The sequence below is a fragment of the Narcine bancroftii genome, chromosome 1 (genome assembly GCF_036971445.1).
Source record: "Narcine bancroftii isolate sNarBan1 chromosome 1, sNarBan1.hap1, whole genome shotgun sequence".
Lineage (NCBI taxonomy): Eukaryota > Metazoa > Chordata > Chondrichthyes > Torpediniformes > Narcinidae > Narcine > Narcine bancroftii.
Window position 1 is genome coordinate 86,158,167 of NC_091469.1, and position 15,546 is coordinate 86,173,712.

Genomic DNA, 15,546 nt, shown 5'->3' on the forward strand with positions numbered 1-15,546 from the left:
CACCCCGACTGGTTCAAAGGTCTTTGAACCCATCATGAGCAAGCCTGGGATCAGCGCTAGAGCCGTGAAACTGCCTGAATTCTGGGTTCAGGAACTGGAGACCTGGTTCAGCCATGCAGAGACTCAGTTTCACCTCCGCCACATTTCGTCCGACACGACCAAATTCTACCATGTGGTCACTGCTCTAGACCAGGCCACCGCCAGATGTGTGCTGCACCTCATTCAGCAAACACCCGCCGAAGACAATTACGAGACCATCAAGCGAGTGCTTACCGGATCCCTAGGACTATCTAGGCACCAGCGTGCCACTCGGATGCTGCACCTCGACCCCCTGGGGGACAGGTCCCCAATGGAGCTGATGGACAAAATCCTCGCGCTCATGGGTGAGCACACCAACTGCCCAATCTTTGAGTGCATTTTCCTTGACCATATGTCTGGGGACATCCGGCCGCTGCTGGTCCAGGAGAGCTTCACCAACCCGAGGAAGGTCGCTCAGAAGGCCGAAGAGCTATGGCTCGCACGATTCCTGGAGGGCTCTGCGGTCCAGCAGATCATGAGGCACAGGCCCGACCACGCCAAGCCTGCCCCTAGCACTGCGGTAGAGCATCGGGCCCCAGCAGGGGCCCCCAAGAGCATAATCAAGGCCACAGCATCCGCTCCAGGCCTCTGCCTCTACCACCAGTGCAAGGGAGCCGAGGCTTGGAAGTGTTGTCAGCCCTGCTCGTTCCAAGGAAATAACCGGCCGGCCGCTGTTAATGGCTGCGGAGGCTGGCCAAGGACACAGCCTCCTCTATCTGTGGGACTCAATCAGCGGCTGGCGGTTCCTCGTTGACACTGGAGCCCAGATGAGTGACATCCCGGCCATGGTCGTCGAATTCAGGAACTGACCTCGTGGACCTCCCTTCCGTGTAGCCAACACAACAGAAATCCGGATGTATGGAGACAAGACAGTCCACTCCCAGATCGGCCAACAAAATTTTGCGAGGAGGTTCACCGTCTTGTCCCTCCCGACTGCCATCCTGGGTGCAGACTTCCTCCTCGCACATGGGCTTCTGTTGGACATTCGAGGTCGGTGCCTGGTGGACGCCTATACCTTCCAGGCCGTTAGCCTCAATGCCTCCCACTCGGAGCAATTGCAGATGGCCATGATCAGCATTCTCAGAGACGAGTTCCAGCGAATCCTGGATGAGTTCCGATACTCCTCAAGCCACAGTTCTCCTCTGCCTCGCCACGCCACGGGGTATTCCATCATATCGCCACCCAGGGCCTACCGGTTCAAGCCAAGGCACGCCGGCTCCCGCCTGACAAGCAGGTGGCGAAGGAGGAGTTTTCGCACCTGTTGGAACTGGGGATCATTCGGTGGTCCAACAGCCCGTGGACCTCGCCGCTCCACCTGGTCCTGAAAGCCTCTAGCAGCTGGTGTCCCTGTGGAGACTATCAATGGCTCAACGAGGCAACCATTCCTGACCATTACACCATCCCTCACATCCAGGACTTTACGGTCAACCTGCACGATGCGAGGGTTTTCTCCAAGGTTCACCTGGTGTGCAGATATCACCAGATCTTGGTGCACCCTGAGGACATACCCAAGATGGCCATCATCACTCCCTTTGGCTTGTTCAAATTCCTGCACATGCCGTTCGGGCTCAAGAACGCCGCTCAGACCTTCCAGCGCCTCATGGACTCTGTGGGCAGGGACTTGGACGTTTATTTATTTGGACGACATCCTCGTCACCATCAAGGACCGGGCGCAACACAAGGCCCACCTACGCGCCCTTTTCTCCCTGCTGGCTAACTTCGGCTTTACCATCAATCCAGCCAAGTACCAGTTTGGGAAAGAGTCCATGCAGATCCTGGGCCATATCATCATGGCCGAAGGAGCCACGCCCAGTGCTGCGAAGGTCGCCACTATCAGAGATTTTCCCCACCCGGACATCCTCAAGGGGCTGCAGTAGTTCACGAGTATGGTCAATTTTTACAACCGCTTCATCCTGGGAGCTGCGCGCATCATGCAGCTGCTATTCACCCTCACCGCAGCCAAGCACAAAATGCTCGCTTGGAACTCAGAAGCCTGCACCACATTTGAGCCGACCAAGGATGCCCTCGCGAAGGGCACCATGCTTGCCCACCCGCACATCAAGCTGCATATGGCACTCTCTGTCGATGCCTATGCCACAGCCGTCGGTGCCACCCTGGAGCAGCAGGTGAATGGACATTGGAAGCCGCTGACATTCTTCAGCCACCTGCTCCACCCGCTGGAACCCAAGTATAGTGCCTTCGACCACGAGTTACTGGGCATGCACTTGGTAGTGCGGCATTTCCGTTATTTTTTGGAGGGGAGGACTTTTACCATCTTCACCGACCACAAACCCCTCTCCCAGGCGCTCGCGATGGCAAAGGATCCCTGGTCAGCCCGCCAGCAGCGTCACCTCTCCTTTGTGTCAGAATTTACCACAGACATTCGGCACAAGGCGGAGAAGGACAATGTGTTTGCCGATGCACTCTCGCGACCAGCCATCTGCGCGCTGACGCCTGGGCTCGACTTCGACCAGCTCGCCTGACACCAGAGGTCTGATGAGGAGATGAGGGCCTTCATGACCGCCATCATGGGCCTGCGGTTCTGATACCTCCCAACTCTGAGTGGCGAAGGCACCATCCTGTGCGATATCTCCATGGGCACCCCGTCACCAGTGGCTCCCCAGCAGTGGTGCAGGCAGGTCTTCCATCACATCCATGACCTTTCATATCCGTCCATCAGGTCCATGGTCCAGATGGTGGCAGAACGGTTCATATGGTATGGGCTGCGGAAGAAGATCGCGGGCTGGGCCAGAACATGCACCCATTGCCAGACATCCAAGGTGCACAGGCACACCAGGGCACCCATACAGGAGTTTGAGCACGTCCGGGAACGGTTCAGCTACATTGACGTGGACATCGTCGGGCCCTTACCTGTTTCCTGGGGCAACCGTTACCTGTTTATGATGGTGGACCACACCACTCGCTCTCCCGAGGTGATTCTGATGCCAGACACCTCCACCGACTCCTGGTTCCGAGCACTGTTGCATGGTTGGGTCGCCCGATTCGGCATCTCGGGTCACCTTACCAGCAATCGGGGTGCCCAGTTCGCATCTGCGCTCGGGCACAGCTCGCAAACAGGTTGGGGATCCAGCTACACCACACCACGGCCTACCACCCTCAGGCCAATGGACTGGTCGAATGTCTCCACTGCCACCTTAAGTCAGAACTCTTGGCTCGCCTCACCGGTCCCAACTGGTCAGATGAACTGCCTTGGGTGCTCCTGGGCATCCTCTCCACTCCCAAGGAATATCTGCAGGCGTCATCTGCTGAGCTGGACTACGGTGCACTGCTGGCACTACCTGGTAAGTTCATCAACGGACCTCACAATCCCCAGCGGTCGCCGCACGAACTATTTCCTCACCTCAGGGCATTCTTGGACTCATTTGAACCCCCACGGCCGCCCAGGCATGGCACCCGCCCATCTCACATTCCCAGCAAACTGTTTTCCGCGGAGTATGTTTTCGTTTCACGGGGCCCGACCACGGCACCTCTGCTGCGACTGTACGAGGGGCCGTACAGAGTTGTACAGCATTCCGGCTCTACTTTCATGCTGGACATTGGTGGCAGGCAGGAGCTGTTTACCGTAGACAGGCTGAAGCAAGCACACCTCCATCCAACCAAGCCCGTGGTCGTAGCCCAGCCCAAGAAGTGAGGCCGCCTGGCGAAAAAGAACATTGTCGCTAGTTCTGGGGTGGGGGGGGGGGTGCTGTGTGGCAGCTCACCACTAGGCAGGCCAACTGACCCCGCTTGTAAGCCATGCAGCGGGGCAGCCAGCCAAAATGGCGCTGTCGGGGTTTTCCCTTCCTCCCAGCATGGGGCTCAGCCAGGTCCAGGCTGGGAGTATAAGTGCAGCCCAGCAGCCTTCAATAAACTAGTCTGCTCACTGAGCTCAACCCGTCTGGTTGTGTGTGTTCTTTCAGGAGTAGTGTAGCTGCCGCTACATGGTATTAATTACTTTTTTTTGTATTTATTGTCTCTTTAATTCACTTTAGTGCACTAATGTAGTTGGTTATTTGTTGTTTTATTTTACAAAGTTCATTTGCAGCAAGGAAGAATTTCAGAGCATTTGTACATTGTACAATGTGTATGTTAAACTCTTTTGCATGATAAATTTATATTTAGATTATCTAGCATGATAACAGGTCCTTCTGGCCCACTAGCTCATGCCACCCAAATATCCCAATTAACTTATAATCCCCATAGGCTTTGGAGGGTGGTAGGAAACCAGAGCACCTGGGGAAACCCACGCAGACACAGAGAGAACGTACAAACTCTTAACAGACAGTGTCGGATTCGAACCTCAGTCACTGGCGCTGTAACAGTGTTGCACTAACCTCTACACTAACCGTGTTCTACTCTAGGGAGTATGGCCAAGCAGTAATTTTCTCCTGAGCTAAGCTCACTAATGCAGATATTTCACAGCTTTCAAGGAAGGATGGGGAGGCAAATGTCAAGACACAGACTCTGTTGTTTATAATAAGTTGGTTATCTGTATTTCATTGTATTCCTACGTAATTAGCTGTGACACCCGCACCTAAATAACTTTTTTTGATGGTAAGTTTAAGTCACAAAGCATCTTAATCCTCAGATTGGAAGAATATTCTCACCCCAATATTGTTGTATTTTCTTTACCAAGCCCTCAATAGTTTGGTAGCAGTCAGAACTGAATAAGAATTGTTGTGCTTGGAACTTCTGGAGTGAGTTATGACTGACACAAACCAAATGTTACTGTCTGGTTTGCATCTGCATTATCATCCAATTAATCCATTTCCTTTACTGTAGTTTATCAGGCTTTCTGTTTTATTGTTAACCAGTGTTCCTTGGATAATCCAATTTTTGCTTGAAGTGTATCAAATTTGTTCATAATTTTTAATTGGGCATTCCTCCCAGAATACCCAAAGTTTTATTATTCATTATTGAATTGTCCGAAATTAGATCTTAAATTTCCATAAAACGGTGGCTTTGTTTCTATTCCTCAATCCAGTTCCTTCTAGGTTAATTCTCAAACTGTGAAGAATCACCTCTCTCCAGCTTAATGCTGGGTGTCTTCCAGGATGTCTAGTATTCTTAGATTTTGCACCATTATCTCCAGCCCTAACCAGTCTCCTGGGAAAATAACTGTCTCTCTCTGTCTTCACCACCATAAATTTTTCCGCCCCATAGTTACATAACAGCATCAGGTGCAGAACTTAAAGCTTGTCCAGATTGTCTGTCCTCAAACTTTCATCTCTCGATTTATTGACTGCTACAAAGCATTCTCAGCTTTTTATTCTCATTTTAATGTTTAGCATTTGGAATGATGTTTGCTGTGAAAACATTGAGTTGACGAAGAAGCTGAAGGCAGATTCTTTTCAGGACCTCAGCAACTCCCCAATGCAAGCCTCTGCCAGGACATTAGCAACTTTCCAACATCAGTGTCCAGACTGCACATTAAAAACTCCTGAATTGCGGACACCTGCCTGGATATTAGCAACTCCTCACTGTAGGCGTCTGTCTGGACATTAGCAATTCTCCAATGCAACAACCCATTCTGAACATTAGCAACTCCCTTCCAGGAGTTGTCTAACTTGACACTAGTTACTCCCCACTGACCAGCCCTCTGTCAGATCTTTTGGAGAAATGTCCTGTAATACAGCCAGATTATGTCCTTCCTATTACCCACCACTTAAGTTGCATATTTGTATCCGTATTTTATTTATTCCCAGTAATATGTTCTTTGCACTCTGCATTGAATTGTCTTTCAAACAGTTGAGTCGTGTTGGTAGTTTTGCTTTTGCTGCTGCTTCTGGTCACAAACACGGATATATCACATGCTTTTAGAAGTGGCATTCCAGAGATCAAACTCTCTTATCATGAGGAAAGATCTTGCAAAATCATTCACAAACAAACTTCAGGGCGTGACTCAGCAGGTCATTCCGCAGCTAAGAACGGGATGGTTGAGCCCTTGCAGTTTGTGTTCTACTCCAGATTACAGCATCTGCCTTCCCTTCAGTCCCCATCTTGCAAAATAATGCCTTGGTCTTTGAAATGCATGTTCATTCAGTGTTTTAATTGGCTCCAGCAGCTTTTCGATGTTCTCAAAGCTTCATTCCCACAGAAATGGTGTAAACAAGACCAGGACACTAAATTTGATCCTTAAAGTGCTGGAGAGAAGGTTGGTTCTTTTTGGAGAAGACATCAGTTTCCAATGACCAAGTTGAATGGATTGACTGATACACGCAGACTCATCCAGAGAAGAATCTAGGTGTAGATGAATGAGAAAGCAATGTGCTCATTCCCAAAATGTTGCCAAGGTACTTGGTCATATTTTTGCTTTAATTTGTAAATAATCCCTTCACTATATGACTGACAATGTAAGACAGAGGAGGGGCTGCACAGGGGCTCAGAGTTGCACAAGTATTTCCACATGGACAGGTGTGGTACATCATAGAAGCTGACAGGCCATGTGTCCAGTAAGAATTGCCCAATCTATGATTAGCACTGTTGGTAGTAACCACATACTGCTGTGATAGCCTCAATGAATGGCTAGTAAACTTTTCCTTACTTCCTAAATACACCACTTCATTGCCCTGATGTGTTCCATGTTCAGAAGTACAATCACCCTTTATTTTAACATCCACCTCCATTCCTTTGCTGCTTCATTGAATGAATCCCTTGTGATGTGACTCCACTCATTCATTCAAGCTATATCTCCTCTTGTGAAGTATTATAACATTAAAACACATCAAACTTCAAGGACTGAAGGATTCTATGAATCTTTCTGAGTTATTGCCCCTTTGCTTTAAAATGTCAAACTAGCTTTCAGGTGAATTTACTAACACTGGTAATTTCCTCAAATCTGAAGAATTTTTAAAATAAATTAATTTATCTCACACCTGAACAAAATGGCAGTGCTGCCACTGGTGCAGACCAATGGTGAGCGGAGGCACATCACTTCTCTGCAGAGTTCTACTACCCAGTCCAACTACCAATGGCTCTGTACTGGCTTTAAATGGTGGCATGTTTTTAAATCTTGGGACTGGGGGCTCTGGCACAAAGATGGCAGCACCTGTGCTCGGCAGTGGCTTTGAAGACTCCGGGGAAGAAGATGATTGGTGCAGGGCAGAAGAAAACGAGGAGACTACACACCCTCACTACCCCAACCCCCCACCCTCCATTTGAGAAGCAGTGCAGATAAACCTATGAGATGGTGATCACGGCAGCGGACCAGCAAGGGGGTCTGCAGCTGAAGAGCTTGGATATTGGTGACTCGAGGGGAGGAACCCATGTAACTGCAGACTGCTGCCGGCTGCAATCAAAGGACTCACACCAGGCTGTGAATGGCTCGAGACTGGCTGAAGGGGTACCAGGTATCAGATCTGGGATGCGACAGGGTGCCGAGGGCACTGAAGCCTTCCTGATTGTGTCGGAGGTTTGCATTTTGGAGTTTGACCTGCTGATAATTTGGACTGAAGTCTATGTAGCTCAGGAGTCTCCAGGAGCACTGGAGGAAAATCCATGGATGCTCAGCGACATTGAAGGAAATCTTCTTTTGCTTCTCTTTCTCTGACTGTAAGCGGAGGGCTGGGCAATTTCTGCTTAGGGTGAATCTTTATCTGCCTTATGGTAGACTAAAGGCAATTTTGTGCAATATTACATCTGTTTTACTACATGACAGTAAAATAATATTGAATCTTTTATCCTTTCTGAAAACAAAAAAAAGAATTATATTCACTTGGTGATATGTATAGTTTAGCTCCCTTTCAAATAATTGCTATCAGTTTGTGGGCACAACTTCCTATTTCTGAGTCCAATTTGTTAATACACTCAAAATTTTTAAAGAAAACATCAATACTAATCCTTTCACCCTGGTGGCTTCATGATTAATCTCACCTCACTCTTATGTTTTGAACAAATTATTGCAAACAATTATCACAGTAGCGTTATAACAAGAATTGCAGCAATATAGTTAAAATATTAACTCAGTGACCTTGGAGTTAAGTCTGTGAACATCTGCTTAACTACAGCTGGAAGCATGAAGTGCATAGGCAGCCCAATGCCTTTTCCTGAGACAGTGTTATTGAACTCACAGATTCAGATCAGGTGCTTCACATTTTCTCTGAGAAGCATTACATATTTATAAAGGAAATTCACAAACTGGCTGTACAGCGAGGCACAAGGAAACAGGTGGAGATCTGTCTGAGAGAAATCACAGTCATTCACAGTGAGTTGGACTGGATTATGTCCTTATTTCATAACCCTACACAATATAAACACATAGAACTAGATGAAGCACCTACTCAATAGACTTGAATTTCAGAAATATTGTAAACTACAGAAAATAAAAAGAAAGGATTTCCAATACCAGAGGAGTTTTCATGATTTTAAGGGAATATGGAAGGGATGCAATGGTGGAATCTGGAGCACGAAGCAATGTGCTGGAGGAACTCAGTGGGTCGAGCAGCATCCGTGATGGGGAAAGAGTGGTCAATATTTTAGGCTGGAAGCCCTTCACAACCTTGATAGAAAAGTTCTATCCTGAAATGTTGACGATTCTATTTCTCCCATTGATACTGCTCGATCCGCTCATTTCCTCAGGCAGCTTGCTTTTTCCATGATCCTAAGTTGATCCAAAGGCAATGAAGAGCATTCAAAATATGATCACTAGATGTCACACCAAGGTTCAACAGTCATAAATGACCATCTTGGTTGTTCTCGATGACTTTGGTTGAAGGGTAAATATTGGTCAGGATGTTGGGGCAAACATCATGGCTCATCTTTAAGCATTACCATGGGCCATTTTTACCTGACATGGTTTTACAACTCATCTATAAGTTCTCCAATAGTTCTCCAATAGTTCTCTCCTCAGTATTATACTAACTCAGAAACAAATATATGGATTTATAATGCCATTTGTGAACTCAAGACACCTCAAATTACTTTGTAAGCATTATTGCACTTTTGAAGTAACACGGAAAATGAGTCAGCTGGTTTGAGCCACTCACTGCATTTTGATATTGCTTGGGAATGTCAGCCCAGATTTTCAATTCAGGTCCCTGAATCGGTGTGTGAATTCCTGACTTTCTTGTGGATGGAATATTTTACTTAGATGTGAGTTGTAGTGTAAGGTTAGCATAACTTTCAGTATTGCTGAGTCCAGTAATCCACATCACAAACACTGGGTTTCTGTCTTTCCACACTTACTGGAGTTTTCTCAAGTCGTACCTTCAGCACATCTCTCCTACAAGTCTTCAGCTCCATGATCACTATGTTGTCAATGACCGCTAATCATCCTGCATGCATCTTCCCAATGGCTGAATACAACAGCAGAAAAATAAGAGCATAAGTGGGTCCTCTGGTCCCTCGAGTCTAATGAGACCCTGTGTCTCAGCTGCAGTAACACGAATAAAAGCTCTCATGACTGGAGGGAGAACAAACGCTTTTATTAACTTATAACTATGGGTAGGGTCTCACAGTAGTCTTCGGAAGGGTTTTGGGTTTAGGCGGGAAATCAGGGTTTTAGGTGAGCAGATGGGGGTAGAGCCAGCCATCAACACAACACACTACCAGTGAATCCCAGAAGGTTTGCCCTCTCTTAAAAGCCAATAATTTTCCCCTCTCAGCTGAAGCCCAAACAGCTTTTAACTACCTCTGGAATCACATTGCGAAAGCACACAGTGGATGAGAATCTATCTTTCCAAGTGCTTCTGACGTAGCCCTGGCCACTACCCTTAACCAGACGGGCAGGCCGGTTGCATTCTTCTCTCGGACATTACAAGGCTGCGAGCTCCAGAGTCCATTTGTGAAAAAGGAGGCTCAAGCCATTGTAGAAGCCGTAAGGCACTGGAGACACTATCTGGCTGGAAGGAAATTTACACTCCTCGCTGACCAGTGCTCTGTTGCATTCATGTTTAATAATGTCAAGAGGGGAAAAATCAAAAATGGCAAAATTGTTAGGTGGAGGATTGAGCTCTCCACCTACAATTATGACATGGCCTATCAGCCAGATCCCTTAATGACCCTTATCCAGAGGAAGCTGCACCTCTTCACACACTGGCCAACTGTGGTCTCTGTATAATGAGCTCTGCTATCGAGGGGTCACCAGCATGGCCCATTTTGTCAAGGTGCGCAATCTGCCCTAATCCATGGAAAATGTCAGGGAAATGACCAGGTCTTGCCAGGTCTGTGCGGAGTGCAAGCCGCACTTCTACTGCCCCACAAGGGCACACCTGATCAAGTCATCCAGGCCCTTCGAATGGCTCATTGTCGATTTTAAGGGACTTCTCCCCTCCACGAAGAGGAACACTGTCTTCCTCTCTATCATTGATGAGTACTCCCACTTCCTGTTCGCCATTCCATGTCCAGACATATCCACTTTGTCAGACATAAAGGCCCTAGACTCCATTTTTGTCCTGTTCGGATATCCCAGCTCATCCTTTATGAGTGACGAGCTATATCAGTGCCTGCTGGTGAGGGACATCGCATCCAGCAGAACAACTAGCTACAACCCCCTGTGAGCCATAGATCTCATTCTTGCCACCCCCAGCCAAGGCCTCAGGGGATCCAGTTCAGGAGGAAAGAGCATCCCCCCTCCACCATTGAACCAGAGACCCAGCCCACCTCTCCTCCCTCACAAGGGGATCAGGAGACCCAAGGAGTCCAAGGCCCCCCCATCAGGATCAATGCAGTGAACTGGGATTCACTGGTAGTGTGGTGTGTTGATGGTGGGCTCCGCTCCCATCTGCTCACATATAACCCTGATTTCCCACCTAAACTCAGAACGCTTCTGAAGACTACTGTGAGACCCTACCCATAGTTATGTTAATAAAAGATCTCATGATTGGAGGGAAATTATTTAAGAATGGCAACTTCCATTTATATGAAACTTTTGAACTGGTAAAGGGAGCAGTATTACGATTTGATCTTGAGCCACATAATGAGATGCTAGGGAAGTAGCAAAGAGTAAGGTCAAAATTGAATTAAATTGTTTATTGACATGTGTACCAAGATACAGTGCAAAGCTTTCCTTTGAGTACTATCCAAGCAAGTCAAAACATCTGTCAGTACACAGAGATAGGTTTTATCACCCTGTGAAGAGATAAAAAAGTGGCAGTGAGTCAGAGGTTTTGGAGTGGAGTTCTTGAATCCAGGCATCTGAGTAGCTGAAAGCCATTGCTGGTAGAAGGATGGATATCAGACTGGTGCAAGATGTTGGTATTGGAGGGTACAGAGGTAGAGGACAGGTGATTATAGAGATAGCTGGAGTTGTAGAACTGGAGGAAGTTACAGAGATATGGAGGATTCGGAAGCTGGAGGAGATAATACATGGTCAGGGCTTTGGGCTGAGGGGTGTTAGAGAAATAAGTAGCATTGTTGGGCCAGAGAAGGTTACAGAAATAGAAAGGGCTAGATAAATTTGTGTTGACTGGAAAGATTATAGATAAGAGGAAATAATGCTAGGGTGTGGTGTGGAGCTAAAGAAGGTCACAAATTTAGAGGTAAAATGTCCTTGCCCACAAGCTACTAAATTAGCCAAGGTAGAAGCATTGCTGTTAGAGAATGGGAAACAGGAGCAGTGAGGATGGACATACCCAGAAATGCATCCTTTTTGGGGCGTATGCTTTTCACAAATTAAATTTGGTCCCAATTCACATCATATTTTAGAACTCAGAACAGGGAGGAAATGACTGACAGTAACAGACAGAAGACAGGTATCAAGCTGGAAATAAATTATCTGATTTTTATTGACAAATTACGCCGAACTTGGTGTAGAAATCTTGACACTGCTGACATTTGTTGAGGCTTTCATTACATTATTGGCATCATTCATAGGTCCAAATTCATTCTTTTTAGGTACCACAATTACTTCTCCAATTTTATTGTAAACCAGAAAATTGATTTTGAAGCAGTTTCTTAATGCGTACACTATCCTTTGGTCTGTTGAAATTGGATCACTCTTTCAATTACCAGTTTTAATCCTCATACCGAGGAAGGCCGTAACTTGGAACGATTTTCACAAGTTTGGAAAATTGACCATTTAACAGATAAATCACCTCTATCACCAGTTCCATGACTGCAGTAATTCTCAGCACCTGGGTTCTGACTAAACTTTGCCATTTAAAGATAAAGTTGTCAAAATGTTCCCAATCCACACGTCTAGATTGACCTTGCTTCATTTGACAATGTGGCATCTCGGGGTAGTCCTGCATTCGGTGCCCAAGGACAAGATCTTTGTACCAGTTATCCATGGGGTAGATGTATAATTCAAGTACAGGTACTCCAGTATCTGGAACCCTTGGGGGACAGTGTGTTCCAAATTTCGGATTTTTCCAGATTTCAGAAAGCCAGATTTAAGCCCACCTGAATTGTGCTGCTGTATCCACACCTACCCCCTTCCAATCGTACTGCCGCCTCCCCCCTCGCCCACCCAACTCGCGCTGCCGGTCTCTCGCCTACTGGACTTGTGCTGCCGATCTCTCGCCCGCCTGACTCATGCTGCAATCTGCCCCCCCTCGCTGCCCGACTAGCACTGCCGGTCTCTCGCCCACCGGACTCACGCTGCCAGTCTCTCACCCACCTGACTCATGCTGCCGGTCTCTTCCCCCCACCTGCCCGACTCGCACTACCATCTCTCTCCCCATTTGCCGGTTTTTGGAGCTTTCCGGATTTTAAATGTCCAGATAAAGGATTGTATACCTGCACATCAAGTAAACTGAGTATTACTCAGCAGGTCAGGCAGCATCCACGGAGAGTGGTTTGTTCCATTGGCACTTCAGGTTAACGGAGCTCTCATCAGATTTCAAGATTCTGCTTTACAACATAAAATATATCCTTTTCTAGATTGGAATTGATTTACATATAAAGGCCGAATAAATACAGAACGAGAACTACTTAGTCCCCTGCTCTACCCGCTATACACCTAGGACTGTGTGGCTCGGTCCAACTGCAAAACCATCTACAAATTTGATGATGATCCCACAGAAGTGAGTTGTTTAAAAAGGGGCGATGAATTAGCATACAGGAGGGAGAATGAAACCTTGGCTGAATGGTGCACCAACAACCTTGCACTCAATGTCACCAAAATGAAAAGCTGATTGTTAACTTCAACTAGGGAAAAACCAGAGGTGTACGATCCAGTGAAGATTGGAGGATCAGAGGTGGAGTGGGGAGTAACTAAGTTCTTAGGAGTCATTATCTTGGAGGATCTTTCCTGGACCCAACACACTCATAGAATGAAGAAAGCATGTTAGCACCTCTACTTCCTTAGGAGTTTGTGGTGGTTTGGAAACCACTGGCAAATATCTACAGAGGTGTGGTGGAATGTGTGCTGACCACCTGCAATACATCTGATATGGGAGCATCAATACCCCTGAGTGGAAAACCCTTAAAAAAGAAAGTGTACACAGCAAAACTCTCCCCATCATCAAAGAAATCTACATGGAACACTGTTATCGGAGAGCAGCAGCAATCATCAATGATCTAAATCACCCAGCAACCATTCTGTTCTTGCTACTACCATCAGGAAAGAGGTATAGGTGCCACGAGACTCGCACTAAGACTCGCAGGTTCAGGAACAGCTGCTACCCCTCTGCCATCAGAGTCCTCCAAAAAAAAAGTCTAATTTAAGGACTCTTTTGCACTTTATTGATTTTGTTTTTCTCTCTATTGCAAAGTCATTTTGCTTATATTTCTTTATTTGTTCACATTTATGTGTATCTTCTTGAGTACAGTTTTTGCACAACATACAAGTGGCAATTCTGCCTCCCCTGCAGGTAAAGAATCTCAGGGTTTTATGTGAAGTCATGTGTGTACTCTGACAATAAATCTGAACTTTTAATTTTGATGAGGTAATGCCTGCAAATCTTTGGAACTATTTTGTGTTTTTAATGTAATTATATGTATCGAGTATTGCAGTTTTTTGTTCTAAAACTGGACTGGAGATGAACTAACTTGCAATCTGTGCAGATTTCCCAGATGATACACAGTTCATGAGCTCACATTAATATATAAAGAAATGCCATTAAATGTCATCTGTCTGCGACATAAAGCAGAACAAACAAACCTGGGAATAACAATTTCCTTCAACTGATTCTAATCAATCTGTCAGAGGGTCACCACACTATTTGAATATTCATACCTGAACCCATTGAGTATCTAATCATATGCCACAAGAAGAGGGCATTGGACCCATCATTTCTATACATTTATTTGAAAGAGCCAAAATAAAAAGATGGCAGCACTGCTGCTGAAGCAGACCTGGGAGAGTGGAGACACAGCACTGCTCAGAAGGATTCAACTGTCCGGTTCTAATGCCAGCATTTCTTTACAGCTTTAAATGGCCTGTTAAAGGAGTATATGGTGTTTGTAAGTAAAACCCTGCAACCACGAGGTCTGTGCTCAAGAAGGCCATGCCAATACTCAGCAGTAGCCTCAAGGAGTTGCAGACTCCGGGGGGGGGGGGGGGTGTGTGGTGGAGGGAGGGCAGTAGATAGGCACAGGGCACCAGAAATGAGAATGCACCCCCACCCCTTGAGAAGAAGCAGAGCAGATGACCCTAAGGATGGTGACCATGGCAGCAGACCAGCGAGGGACTCAGCGGCTGAGGGACCAACACATGCTGAGTGCAAATTGAAGTCAGGCACCAGCATGGGCTGCAGGCTGTTGGATATTGGATCATGGAAATCAAGGATTGGAGTCGGGATATGAGAGGGACCCGAAGGCAAGAAGGGCACCTGAAAGGCTTTGGCTACTGATGGCTTTGTGATTGTGTCACAAGTTTGGATCAGAGGCTTGAGTTGACGATGAATTGTGTGGCTGTAGAAGTGCTGGAGAAGAATCCACACTCAGTAACTCTTGAAGGGACTCTCTTTTGCTTCTCTTACTGTAAGGGGCACCAGCGAAGGCTAATGGAGAAACTTTGTTTGCCTTATGGCAGTCAGAAGTTAAAGTATATCATGTATGTTATATTTTAATGTTTCTTTTCTTTTCTTTGGCTTGGCTTCGCGGACGAAGATTTATCGAGGGGTATGTCCACGTCTGCTGCAGGCTCATTGGTGACTGACAAGTCCGATGCGGGACAGGCAGGCACGGTTGCAGCGGTTGCAAGGGAAAATTGATTGGTTGGGGTTGGTGTTGGGTTTTTCCTCCTTTGTCTTTTGTCAGTGAGGTGACAATAGTGAGGTAACGTGACAATAAAAGCAACCTTGAACCAATCAGTCCCATTCTTCTGCTCTTTTGCAATATTTCTCCTTTCATTTATTTATTTGAAAGTTAATGTTGAATCAGCTCTTTTCTACCAAGGCTTTACTGTCATTCTTGTCATTTCTACTCCAAATCATTCCCTTTGTTATATCATTTGAAGAAAAAACTAGATGAAAGGGACTTTCGCCTCTGGATAAGCAGACATTAAGAAGTACAGCAGTGTCCTCTGGTGGATTTTCAGGAAGGTGCAGGCTTGTCCATTTCACTGATATTCTTCCCCCGGATCAG

General features: G+C 46.6%; 1 protein-coding gene across 2 annotated transcripts in view; it reads right to left on the reverse strand.

Moving 5' to 3' along the window:
- The window catches only part of LOC138760903 (uncharacterized), a 47,998-nt gene that overhangs the window by 15,065 nt on the left and 17,387 nt on the right, over positions 1-15,546 (reverse strand). Inside the window, exon 3 of one of the 2 annotated variants that reach the window (XM_069932220.1) lies at positions 9,287-9,371. The exons of the other annotated variant lie outside the window; for it this stretch is intronic. Coding sequence (XP_069788321.1) covers positions 9,332-9,371 — 40 coding nt within the window. The 3' untranslated portion in view covers positions 9,287-9,331. Of the gene's footprint in view, positions 1-9,286; positions 9,372-15,546 lie in introns of those variants that run through there. 2 annotated transcript variants of the gene reach the window in all.